The sequence below is a fragment of the Vicia villosa genome, linkage group LG5 (genome assembly GCF_029867415.1).
Source record: "Vicia villosa cultivar HV-30 ecotype Madison, WI linkage group LG5, Vvil1.0, whole genome shotgun sequence".
Lineage (NCBI taxonomy): Eukaryota > Viridiplantae > Streptophyta > Magnoliopsida > Fabales > Fabaceae > Vicia > Vicia villosa.
Window position 1 is genome coordinate 122671377 of NC_081184.1, and position 14398 is coordinate 122685774.

The 14398-nt window shown below is 34.0% G+C and overlaps 1 protein-coding gene across 2 annotated transcripts; it reads right to left on the minus strand.

The window, feature by feature from the left end:
* Positions 1 to 5392: 5392 nt before the first annotated feature.
* Positions 5393 to 9424, minus strand: LOC131607189 (geraniol 8-hydroxylase-like). 2 transcript variants are annotated; one of them, XM_058879211.1, is made up of 3 exons: positions 8900 to 9424; positions 8493 to 8812; positions 5393 to 6288 (listed from the first exon to the last, which is right to left on the minus strand). In XM_058879211.1, exons 1-3 carry the CDS (start codon positions 9381 to 9383, stop codon positions 5677 to 5679), a joined length of 1416 nt encoding a protein of 471 aa, XP_058735194.1. In that variant the 5' UTR covers positions 9384 to 9424; the 3' UTR covers positions 5393 to 5676. The 2 variants fall into 2 exon arrangements, with proteins under 2 accessions (XP_058735194.1, XP_058735193.1); XM_058879210.1 differs by having other exon boundaries at positions 8493 to 9424.
* Between the last annotated feature and the right edge of the window lie 4974 nt (positions 9425 to 14398).

The window sequence follows — 14398 nt, forward strand, 5'->3', positions numbered from 1 at the left end:
CCCCGCCCTCACTTTTTTGCGGGGCGGGGCAAGGTTTTAGACCCGCACTCTTAAAAAAGCCCGCCCCGCCCCGTTTTTTCGCGGGCTTTTGCGGGGAGGGCCTAAACGGGGCGGGCATGCCCGTTTGCGACCCCTACTTCAAACCATAAAGAGACTTTGTTAGCTTGCACACTTTATTAGAGTCAGAAGAGCCATAGCCAGGAGGTAAGGACATGTAGACCTCTTCATGGAGATCTCCATGAAGAAAAGCATTATTGACATCAAGTTGCTCAAGGTGCCAATGCTTGATAGCTGCAAGAGAAAGAAGCACCCTCACTGTGGTAATTTTGGCCACAGGGGAAAATGTGTCAAAGTAGTCAACCCCCTCTAACTGTGTATACCCTTTTGCAACCAATCTGGCCTTATACCTTTCTATGGAGCCATTGGCATGGTATTTAACCTTGTAAACCCATTTACAACCCACTGGGACCTTACCTACAGGGAGATCCACAATAGTCCAGGTTTGATTTTCTGCAAGAGCAGCCATCTCAGCATCCATAGCCTTATTCCAACAATCCAGTTTAGAGGCTTGAGCATATGTTTTTGGTTCGGGGATGGATGAAATGGTGCAGCAGAAATGTTTATATTTAGGAGAGCAATTTTGGTATGAAAGAGAGGTAGAGAGAGGATATGGGGTAGAAGTAGAGGAGTTGATGGTAGAGGAAGGAAGGAGTTTACAGTGATAGTCTTGAAGATAAGTAGGTAGTGTTTTGGCTCGGGTAGACTTTCTAGTAGGTGGGGCAGGAGCTGGGATAGCATCCAGACTGTCAGGGGAAGTAGTATTGGATGTATTATCATTATTAGGGTCAATGTCAACTAGAGTGGGGCTAGAGAGGAGAGATTGAGAAGTGTGAGAAGGAGACATGACAGAAGGAATAGGTGTAGAGTGGAGATTAGGTGGCTCAGGTATAGTATGCTGCAAGGTGGGGCCAGTGGCAGAAGGAAGTTGGATAAGGGCCACATCAGGATCAAGGAGAGGATGATTAATATCCAAATGATTTTGGGATGAAACAAAGCTAGATTTGAGAGGTTCTTTGAAAGGGAAGAAAGATTCATAGAAGATGACATTCCTTGATAGGAAGAGTTCATGGGAATTGAGGTCATAAAGAAGGTAGCCCTTAGTGCCATCTTTATATCCAAGAAAAACAGCTTTTCTGGCTCTAGGCTGGAATTTTGTCCTATGATTCTGAATAGTAGTGGAAAAACATAGGCAGCCGAATACTCTAAGGTGAATTATAACAGGGAAAGTGTTGAAGAGTTTTTCATAAGGACATTTAGAATTTAAAAGAGGACTAGGAATTCTATTGATCAAATGAACAACATGTTTGATGCTAAAATTCCATAGATTTAAGGGAATGTTGGAGTGAAAGGTTATTGCTCGGGCCACATTCAATATATGTTGGTGTTTTCGCTCGACTACCCCATTTTGTTGGGGAGTCTCCACACATGATTTATGGTGTTGAATGCCCTTAGACAGAAAATAAGATTGCAAGGTGAGGAACTCTGTTCCATTATCAGACCTAAAGCATTTAAGAGTAGTATGAAAATGATTTTCTAAAGAAGAGATAAAGTGAATGATGCTTTGTTTGGTTTCAGATTTAGTTTTGAGAAAAATTACCCATGTAAATCTAGAGTAATCATCTACAAGAGTAAGAAAGTATTTATGTCCTAAAATAGAATCAGTGGCAAAGGGCCCCCATAAGTCAGCATGTAAAAGATCAAAAGGAGAAGTAGTACATGTATTGCTAATAGGAAAGGGAAGTTTCTTTTGTTTAGCATAATGGCAAGAATCACAAGGATTCATGTTGTATTTACAAGGAATGATAGGACAAGATTTTGCAAGTAATTGTAAACTAGAATGAGAAGCATGACCTAGCCTTAAGTGCCATGTTTCAAAAGAATTTGAAATAGCAGAATTACACATGGAGGAAGCATTAGGAATATCAAGGATGTAGAGGCCCTGTTTCAAGCTAGTTGTACCAATCGTTTTCTTCGAATGGTTCTGCAAAATGTGACAGATATTGGAGGAAAAATTAAGATGACAATCATTGCTAATGGTCAACTTAGGAACAGATACAAGATTGACATGAAAGGAGGGTATATATAGAACATTTTGTAGGGATAAAGAGGATGAAATGGCAACAGTACCAGCTATAGAGGCATTTATAAGAGATCCATCAGGCAATGTAACAGATATGGGAGATATTGTATGATAAGAAGCAAAGAGATCAAGACTAAAAGTAATATGTTCAGTGGCACCTGTGTCTAATATCCAAAAATGGGAAGACTTACCAATGTGTGAGGAATGAGAGTTTAGGGCTAAGGGAGATGTGACTATGGAATTGGCAGCAGGACTGGATTTGGATTGCTGAAGTAAGGCACGGATACTGAGAAGCTCTTCTTGAGTAAAACCAAAAGAGGCTTGTGAAGCTTCTGCAGGAGGAGCAGTTGAGGCATTGTTGGCTTGTGACTGGAATTACCATCGTTAGCCTGAGGAATTCGCCCTTTCTGCTTGAATCCAGGAGGATACCCGTGCTTCAAAAAGCATGTTTCCACGGTATGATTTGTGCGCCCACAATGTGTGCATACACGACCAGTACCTTTGGATTGTTGAGGCCATTTGCCCTTTTGGTATCCTTTGCCTGAGGAGGGACCTTGAACATGTAAAGCAGAGACTGCAGAATCAGAAGAATCAGTAGGGGAAACAAGGCCTAATTCACGTTCTTGTTGGATCACGAGTGAAAAGACCTTGTCAATGCTGGGCATTGGATTCATCATCATGATCTGTGACTTAGAACTGGCGAATTTTTCATTCAAGCCCTTCAAGAACCTAATTACATAGTCTTGTTCACGGTAAATCTTGGCAGAATCGACAGCACCACAAGAACAAGTAAAGGAGCATCTACAACATGGTAGAGGACGGTAATTCTCTAGTTCGTCCCAAAGCATTTTCAATTGAGTAAAGTATTCAGAGACATCAAGAGTACCTTGGCGGAAGCGATACAATTCCTCTTGAATATCTGAGATTCGAAAAACGTCACTCTGCGAAAACCTAATTTGAAGATTCTTCCAAACGCCAGCTGTGGAGTCGATCCATAGAACGGATTTCGCAATCGAAACAGAAATCGAGCGTTTAATCCAAGAAACAACCATGGTGTTGCATCGAGTCCATTGTGCAAATAATGGATCAGTGACGAAGGGTTTTGGGAAAGAACCATCGATGAACTTCTCTTTATTCTTGGAAATCAGCGCAAGGAGCATGGAACGGGACCAAGTGTGATAGTTCTTGTTGTCCAATGGTGGAGCAACAAGAATCAGCGCAGGGCTCTCATTTGGGTGCAGGTAATAGGGATTTGCAGAGTTTGTTGTGAAATCGGCATAGCTCTGGTGATCCATTGAAGGAGAAGGAAAAGCTCTGAGAAAGAGAAGGCGAAGAGAAGGAAAAGAATTCAAGATCTGTGTAATGAAGAGAAAGAGAGAAACGAAAGAGAGAACCTTCCAGAATCTTGAAACAGGATAGGGGAAGAAGAAGAAGAAGAGGTGTGGTCACCAGAGCTCATTGAGCTCTGATACCATGATAATATCGCAACAGAGATGAGAAATAAGAGTAAAAGAATTCATCATTCATTATTGATAAACAAATGTACATAGAACTGTTTATATATATACATTCATATATGTAACTAACTCCACTAACTACTAATATATAGTATGCTAAGTGTGTCTAACTTAGGCTAAGTAATAGATATATTTGTATTATCTTGATATAAGTGCATCCCCTAGCATAGTAGTGACTAAAGAATTTGGAAATTTCTAATGGTATTGGTTAGAGTGTTTCACAAAGCGTGTCAAATATGGTGTCTGAATTGTAAAAGTTTAGCTAATATTGATGTGATAGCTCTAAATAGTGAGGAACTTGATCCCTCAATAGTAAATTCTATAACTACTCGTCTACTCTAAAAAATATTAAATTGGAATTTATAATGTTGATCTCCTTGCTTAATAAATATAGAAAAATAAAATAATGTGAAAAAAGATAAAGTGTATAAAGAAACTTTTATTGACTGATTTCGTTTCCAACCATGACTTTGTTTAAGGAGAAAAGATAAGTCAATGATGGCAGCTACAACTCTGGCAGCTACAACTTTCACGATCTGAGTAATTTGAATGTTACACTTGTTTGCTAATTTTTTGTTTTTACACAATTTTGATTAAAAAATTCCCTAAGCTATATCAGGCAGGCACATTAATGTTAATGATCAATATAATGATGATTTTATAAGTTCTTTTAATATATTTTTAAGTTACATATAAAATTAAGTTTTTTTTTTTAAGCAAGATATATTATATGGAACAAAAGTTCACAAATACAAGATTACAAAAAGAGGGACATGGCCCAAGGGAAAATTACCCACCAATTGGAACCTAAGATAAGTAAAACAATGGGTTTTTGTCAAACTCATAAAAATTACAATTGGTATGGGGAATATTCCCGATAAACGACCATCTCCAAACAAGAGTCTTGCAATTCCAAACAACATCCCGAGAATTTCACACCAAACTCTTAAAAATCACCCCATTCCTACTAAGCCAAATCCTCCACACATATAAAATTAAGTTAGCATTCAACAACTAGTTTATAGTGGGACTTAAGGGAAGTACTCATTAAGTTACAATAATATATTTTTTAAAAATAATTGCATAAGAGGAGGTTGACAACACTTCTTTATCAAAATGTTTTGAATATTATACATATAATAAGTATATATATATATATATATATATATATATATATATATATATATATATATATATATATATATATATATATATATATATATATATATATATATATATATATATATATTTATATGTATATATATAAGCAATGGAATTATACGGAGTATAAGGGATACTCCGCCCGAGAAAACAATATGGAAATTTCCTACTACTCAAAACAAGAGAGCGGTAGGATATTCCAAGAATAAAAATTACACGAATCCACCCGTTTATAAAAAGAATAAAGCCAACTCCAGGAGGATAACACTATCTCCAACATACCATCGATGAAGCTAAAAATCTCATTTTTAAAAATAACTGCATTCCTCTTTAGCCATAAACACCACACCGTTGCTAGCCAAATCACCGCTCCGTTAGTCTTCTTAGTTTTACTAGCCAAATCACCGCTCCGATACTCAATATATATTCTTCTATTTTATATGAAGTTTTAATCCACGTTTAACACATCATGACAATTTATTTTACACCGAGAAAAATAAGATGCACACGTACAAATCAAAAACAACAATAATATATTTATAAAATTTAATACAACACTTCAATTTATAAAATATTTTACAGAAATTATTGAAATAAGATCAACACGATATAATTATTTTTTACTAACTAACAAGAAATGTTTTTTTTTTTATTGTATACAAAGTGACAATACTCACACATACAAGACACAACTGTGTGAGGTTTCAGATTCAAACACAAACTGATGACATCAAAAATAACAAATACCGGTATTTGTCTTTTGAGTTATGACTTGCAGACTAAGAAATCCTTATTTCTATAAATAATTTCAAACACTATTCCAACAAATAGTATTTGCCAAACATATTTCAAATGACCCTAGTTGCATACTTTTTCTGGAACAACTCTTAGCGGCTGAGACTTTTCTAATGATAGTCCAAACTTGTCCTCCATGTTCATATCTTCTACTTTCATTCCATCTTCTAATTTCCAGTTAAAACAATTGATAAATGAACCCAACATCAAAGGTAACATCTTTGTAGCTAATGATATACCAGGACAAATTCTTCTTCCCGCGCCAAATGGTAAAAGCTCGAAATTGTGACCTATAGCATCAATTTTAGATTCTAAGAATCTCTCTGGTGAAAACAAATTTGCATTTTCCCAAGTACTTGAATTTCTACCAATAGCCCACACATTGACCCAAATTTGTGCATCTTTTGGAATTGTGTAGCCATCAATTTCCACATTTGCATCAGCTTTTCGAGGGACTAAAAATGGAACCGCAGGGTGTAATCTAAACGTCTCTTTTATTATTGCTTGTAAATAAGGAAGCTTAACAATATCTGTTTCTTCAACTGGTTTTCCTTTGCCAATGATTTGTTCTAGCTCTTGTTTTGCTTTTGTCATAATCTTTTCATTTTTGACCAATTCTGACATTGCCCATTCAAGTGTAGATGAAATTGTATCCGTACCCGCAATAAATAAAGTCTAACAAAATCACAACATTCAATTAGTATATACTATCAAATCGAAAAAAATTAATTACTTATAGAGATTAGTTGATATGCACTGTTAGTGTAACTTTTTTACACAATCGATGCATCACAACCACTCCTAGTATTTTGAATGTGATTAAGGCAAAAGTCAAAAGTTATAAAAATTTAATGTTTATAATTAATTGATTGTGTAAAACTGTTTACAACGTTGATGTATATCAATTAAGTTCTTGCTTATATTAGATTGAAGTCGGGTTGGGGAAATATATAGAAGCCAGAGTGAAATTTAAATTGAATTTTTTTTAAATTAATAATAATAGAATTAGAGATTTTAATTTTTATTAACTTTTACAGTATTTTACAACATAAAAATAAATATTAAATGCATTTATAAAATTAATTATTATTTTTTACAATCAATTAATAACTAAAATAAATAATATTAATGAAATAATCTTATTACTCGAATTAAAAACATATGGTTAGATGGAATAGCTCAAGTAGTATGATTTAGTTGAATGAAATGAGTATAACTTCTTGATAAAAAGTTTATTAGTTAACAACACAACATTTTGTTATATTAATATATTAATGCAAGAGTTGTTCATTTGTTCTGTAGGATGATGGAGTACCCCTTATACTCCCCATCTATTAAATTTGCCTATTAAAAAAATGTATTAACGTAAAAGGGAGATTGGCATAGTCGTTTTCTTCATTTGTTCATCACTTGTGGCTCCATCGACAACTTTTCCGTGGTATATGATATTTAGTTGGTTAGGGAAAAACTTAGTTCTACCTAAAGACCTTTCGTCTCTTTTTACAATAGCTATTTACTTGGATGAGATAATTAGGGATAGAGGTGGTCTATCTATGATTTTCTTGCCAGGAAAAGCTTATTGATAGGCCTCCAACTAGCTCTTATATTTTCTCTGATTGATTTGATAAGCATATTTTTTATTAGAGACAATAGAGGTTTGAGATTCTATGACATGCTTCTTTGACTGAGTGTTCGTTGTGCTATCCTTATTTTTTGGCTCAGTTTTAATAGATATCTTGCCTATTAAAAAAAACTATCTTTATTCTTCTATTTCTGATGATGGTGGTCTCCAAGGATTGAGATCTAACTAATTGAAAATTGTCTTATGATATATTTCTCTGGTCTTATTTATAAGAGAAAATTTATTTTTTAGATTCATTGAATAATCAATTATTTTGACAATATAATAGATCAGATACATTGATTATTCAATAAATCTAAAAGATAAATTTTTTCTTATAAATAGGATCAGAGGGTGTAATAAAGTTTATACAAAAATAAAAGTAAAACGCAGAACAATCTATAGTGGTACTCTTTTTTTTAAGAGTAGTGCTATTTAGTACGAAGCAATTTGAAGAAGAAATGCAAGAATGAGTATGTGTCACTATTTTAGTGGTAAATTTTAAATTAATTTTAAATTTAACTTCCTTTTTAATAGGGATCATGGGATTGTGGTGATAATGAATGGTTGGGATCTATTCTTGCATTTCTTGTTTTTCCACTTTCTTACTAATAAGCATTTTCCTTTTTTTAATGGCAAAATGAATTCTCTTAAAAACTCATTCATAGACCTAGTAGTATGCCTTTGGACTCTAAAAAATCAATTGTTTTCCGTGCTAGAAAACTAAAAGTGTCAAAGGCAAATGATATGAAATCATGTTGATCTAAATTGTTCGTTGATTATTAAATCGTTGGGGTGGGACTCAATTTCCATTTTAGCAAAAGGTAGTCTTGATTTAGTTAAAGCTGTTTAGATTTCTAGTACTAGAGGATATGTTGGGCCTAGTTTTTGTCTTTGATTGTGAGTTGTTTTCTTCTTTCTTTGTTATTGGCCTTTTCTTGTATTAGGTCTAGCAACCGTGCTTTATTAATTCAGTTGCTTATGAAAAGAAAAAAAAAAAGTTTTTCTTTGACTGATGGGAATTTTTCTTGCTTTGTTTTTCTTTGCATCTCAGGTCTATTGGCCGGTTGGTTTGTTTTTAAATTTGTATTTGTTTTACTAGTTGTTGAATTTTTCTTTATTATGTACTTTATGCTATGTACTTTTTGGCACTTGTTGTCTTTCTATATGTATATAAAAATATATTTGTCATATGTAAGACAATTGAACTATTTATTTATTTGTAAATTCAGCTAGAAATTAAGCGATAGGGAAGTACCAGAGATAAGTGTGGGATTTTGGCCTTGTTCATCTCTTGGCTGTTGTCTTCAGCAATGTCGAGCAAGTTACTTAGCATGTCACTTTTTGTGTCAAAACGTTGTACTTCCCTCAGCTTCACTCTTTGATCAATTAAACGCCGGAAGATATCAAAAACCTTCTGAGCATAAACAGCGTTGCGTCGTTTAATACCTTGTAGATCAAAGTTAAAAATATTTAACGCGGGAAAAAGATCAGCAATGTTTGGTTTTCCACACTCTTTCAATATATTCAAAATTAGCTCCTTGAAATCTCCGACCGAATCAGATGATTGAACCAAGTCTACAGAGAAAATAGTGTTTGACAACAAATTAATTGATGTCTTGAAAACCAAATCTTCAATATTAACAGCTTTTTTAACAAGACTACTTTGATTAATATCATTGAGACAATCTTCCAGTTTCTGAAGCCTCGTTCCCTTACTCTCATCAAGTGTTTTATTAGAAAATAATTCATTATTGCAAATTTTTCTTAACTCTCTCCAAAGAGGTGCAATTGGTAAGAACGCCATGTTGTATTTGTCGTGGTCATGAACTTTTACAGCACCGGGAACGGTTCTGTTGGATAAGATATGATCATGTGTTTGGAGTACTTCTTTGGCCATGTTGGGTGAAGATACAACTATGGTTGTTACTTGGCCTAACTTTAGAGTCATGAGTGGACCATGAGTTTCAGCTAATTTGGCTAAGGATTTGTGTGGCTTTTTTCCTAATTGATGGAGGTTTCCTATAAAAGGAAGAGGAGTAGGTCCTGGTGGAAGTTTGATAATGTTTTTAGTGCATTTAGAAAGTAGAAAATAGAGAGTGAATGGGAATAGAAATAAGAGGATCATAGAACTTAGTAAAAACTCCATCTATGAAACAAATAGATGTATGTTGTTGTAGCTATTCAGAACTATTATAGAATTATATATACAACACGAAGGGATGTAGCAGTCAAATAAGGAGGGAATAATTAAATTGATAGTCTTCAGTGATGCAGTAGCAAAATATTATTTGTCTTTCAATCTTTTCATTTATTTCATCATCATTAGTCTCTAGAAACTGGAAGAGGCTGAGCTTTGAATATGTTGTTTCTTTATTTTTTTTAATATTGTTTGAGACCTTTTGATTGTTAAACTTTTTATGATTTAATTTTGGTTTTTTGGGATTTGAAATAAATGCTGATGAATGTGATGATCAAGATGATGGAGGAGAAGAGCGAAGATGATGAAGTTATATCCAAAATATTATGTGTTGATAATTAGTTGTTATATTTAGTAGATTATCGATTTCCAATTGTGTGATATTGTTAAAAAGATTTAATGATTAAAATTAAAAAAAAAAAAAACAAAGTCGATGATAGACACTTAAAAACATGCTCTCTCTTAAAGATATTTATAATTAAAACTTGATAGAAAAGATTATGTTAAGTTTAAAGTTAAAAGTTCCACATATCTAATTAAATCTATATTTTTTAAAATAACATCTTTTCTATCAATTTACTAGATAGAATATAATTGCAATAAATCTCAAATTTTAATAAGGAATTAATCACTCACAAAACTTATATGTTAGATGAACATATATAATGTAAGAAAAAAAACAAATTATCAAATTTAATAAATAAAAAACTTATTTTTGTATGCTATTGTAGTTATTTATATCACAATACCTATTCTTTATTTATAGAATACAATGTCATAAATAACACATCTTATGAACAATGTCATAAGTTGTTTTCATAAATTCTCTAAAACAATGTCATAAATTTACAACTAAATTCGTCTCACTAGAATCATCGAGTAATGGCACCGTCAAAAGCCACTCGTTATGTCGCTCAACGATAGGCCGCTTCGGCAACTGGCGTTGCACAGAACTATCCCCTGTCTACTCCTTTTGCTCCACATCCAAACCATGCGCAACTGGAAAGAACTTCCTAATTTCCCCCACTCATGGTGAAACGTCTTACAATTCCATGTAGACGGACCATCTGCCCGACCAGATGCACGTCTCGCATGTTAGAGTAAGCCCTACACTACAATATTTTTTTACTTTAGGCAACGAAAGTATATTCAACGGCTTAAAAATCGTAGCTTAAAGTTGTATAGGCCGCATTTTTTACACGTTGACATTCTTGATGATAATCATCGTGTAATCAGTTTAGACTACGCTTTTTAATGTGTGGCTATAACAAAACTGTAGCTTATTCACCTTTAACTACAGTTTTGAACCTGCGGTCGTTTCTTATTTTGAAGACAACAGGATTAAAGCGCAGCGTAATCTTAAACTACAATTTTCTAAATGTGGGCATAGCAAAACCGTAGCTTATTCACTTGAATTTCTTTTCTTTAGTTTTTGAAAAAAGTGAAAATTTAGGGATTGAACCCATATGCTACAACCAATGGATGATTTTTTATTGTTGTAATTTCTTTCATATATATATATATATATATATATATATATATATATATATATATATATATATATATATATATATATATATATATATATATATATATAATAATTTTACAATATATTTATAAAACTTACTCGTAGATTTTCATCCTTTTAATATTTTCAATTGTTTAATATACTTTTCCAATGTTTTGCCGCGGATTTCTACTGTTGTCTAAACTCATTTTTGTTTTTTTAGTAAGCAATCATATATATATATATATATATATATATATATATATATATATATATATATATATATATATATATATATATATTAAAAGGAGCACAAATTGTACTCAACCAAACAAATACACTAGCAAATTTTAAACCTACACCAGACAAAGAAAGCAAAACTAATTACAGTACTCTAAAGGTGCATGAAATCATTCATACCAATTACACATTACTTTCCTTTTCGTTCCAATCCCCAACCACCACCATGTGTGTATTTTAATCTTATGAACGACATCGTCAACATCCGGGACATCGTTGTTGAAAATAATTTCATTCCTCTGGTTCCAAGTACACCAACAGGTAGCTAAAAGCACTATCTCTTTTAATTTCGCATGAACCCTGTAAATTAGCCAGCATTATTCCAAAATGAGAAGAGCACCCAATACCTTCATTACTAGCTATCCCCAACCAATTATGCACCATGTCCCAAACTTTCTTGATCACAGAGCAATTGAGAAACAGGTGACTAGTTTCGTCAATCTGCATACAACAGAAAACATACACACTTTCCTCATCATCCTGGATTATGCCTTTGTTAACCAAAAATTCCCTTGTTGGAAGCCTATTTTTCAACATACGTCAGCCGAAGATTCTGACCTTGGATGGAGCACTCGACTTCCATACCAACTTAATAGCCTCCAAGATATTACCAACTTCCCTCTCCGAATCATCTTCATTCAGCAACACAAAATAGAAAGATTTCACCATATACGCACTTGTGCCTGCTAGGATCCATACTAATGAATCCTTACACTCCTGCTAGGCGAGACTCCAGCCACAATTTCCACTAACTCTCTCTTTTCATTCGCAACCTCCAAGTTTAACACTGTCGTACTTGCTTCAATATGCCAACTCTAGCTATCATCATTCCATGACCCCATCAAACTAACACACGCACCATCATTAGAAACAGTTGGGAAAAGGTTAGGAAACAACTCACACAAAGGTTTTTTCCCTATCTAACGACCATACCAGAAATGTATCAAGTTACCTTCTCCTAACTTGAACGACAAGCAATTGAAAAAACAGTTTGTTTCGACAGAGTCACCTAACTCCATCATATCCCTCCACCAGACTGAATCCTTACTCGTGAAGACTCGGTACGAGATTGACATGTGGCTAACCTACCGAGGCCTATAGAGTAGCTAGATTCTAGAAGAGGTCGACCGTTATTTCCTGTGAGGAATTATTTGATGTAATCGTACACTTGTGTCTATCTTTGTTTGTGCTTTACACTTTGGGGAAGTGATTAATGTAGTTGCACGTGCACGACATTTAAGACATCACCACTAACTTTATTTGTGTGTGTGCTTTATGCTATAGTGAATTGATTTTTAAATTCGCACGCGTGCGGCGTTTATGAAAACACCCCGGAGTCTTTATGTTGGGGCCTCAATCCCTTCAGTTGTATCTCGGACTCGTTATTAACTTACATAATCACAAAGAAATGAAAATTTCAAAACTTGCCATATTTCATTCGTATATGAGATTTAATTTTGCACACGAGGAAAGTGGTCATACAGACATAACATTTAATGAAAATAATTAAAAAAACATATCCATGTGGGATAGCCGGCGTTAATTCGCCATGCTTTGTTTTGCTTGCTCAGCCACTTCTTGAGGGATTGGTGTTCATGCATCTGAGTTGATGACGTGCGAAAATCGAAATTGCACGGTTGTGTCAAGTAGTATAAAAATATCGAAGGCACCTCAAGATGTATGATTTTCGAATATCTATTCTAACTTTGTTTATCTAAAGCGACAACAAAAGAGTTTGTTCAGTGCAGATTGAAATAAACAAATATTAAAAGAAAGGACACGAGTTTTGTGATTGCATATCTAGACTCGCCCCTCCAAATTTTGATTACGAGATTATTTAAGAAATTTCATAGAAGAATATAAAAAGTGTGTGTCACTCACTTTCATGGCGTGTGCAATATAGACATGGTTCTCGGTACGGATAAACAACTTTCTCAATTGAGGTCAAGTTGCATTGTTAGTGGCGCCTCGAACTCATGTGTTTAGCAATCTGCAGTCAGACAATAATTCCTACCTTATTAGATCATGATCGTGTCTATGCTGCCTTTGCTTCTGCAATCGACATAAACATGTTTATGTAACATGAATTCTATAAAAAGAACTTAGAATTTTCTCGTAATACATAATGGATAAATCAATTGGGGGTTGTCATGAGAAAGGCTCTCAAATCCCTTGTCGTTATAGGAATACTCACACATGGTGAAGTAAACAACAATCAAACATTTTAGAGATATTACAAGTAAATAAATAAATTAAAGAAAGTAAAAGTAATAACTTAAAATGAAAAAGAAAGCAAGATTAAAATACCAAAAATGCAGAGTGATTACAAGAGTTGCAAGATCTTAAACTTAAAAATCAAAACAAAATACAAAAGAAACGTAGCAATTGTAATGTATCATAGGTGGTAAGAGATGATTTTGCTAAAAGCCTAAGCCCTATTTATATTAAAAATGACCATAAATCATCACTGATTGACACTTACCACAAGCTAAGTCTTAATTAGCGGTTAACATAAAGCCTAGGGAGGTTATGGATGCTAAGAAATCACAAAAACGTCCAAAAATCAAGAATTTTGTAATTACCTAGGAAGTTGTCACGACCCGTGTCAGGGGACACTGTCATCCCGTATCAGCCTCGGCTTCTTTGTATGAAGGGAGTGCTGAGGGCCAACTCGTTCTGTGTCAGGTGACACTGCCAGACTATGTTGGCTACGTGAATTTTGTATGGAGGGAGCTCCTTTTTGTGTGATCTTTGGCCTTTTCATTCTGATTTGGTCCATTGCCCTCTTGTTACCTGAAAACAAGAAAGGAAGACAAAAAAACATAAAATCAAACTAAAATGATGCAAACACTCATAAATACAGAAATAAAACAAGCAAGAAATATGATGCATTTACCGCTTATCAAATACCCCTAAACTTAAATCGTTGCTTATCCTCAAGCAACAAGTTCTTTTAGAAAGAATTAGGATCAAACAGTTTTGGTTCTCCAAAAGCATAAAAAGATGATAGAACTTAATACCCATATGTGGTATGTTATTCTGGTCGGCTAAGACCTAAGTTTTCTCGTACTTACCGACACCAAAAGCATTACCAGAACACAAAACTGTATTATAGTCAGAAGTTTCCTTCTTAGATCACCTCTCTAACTATGTTTTA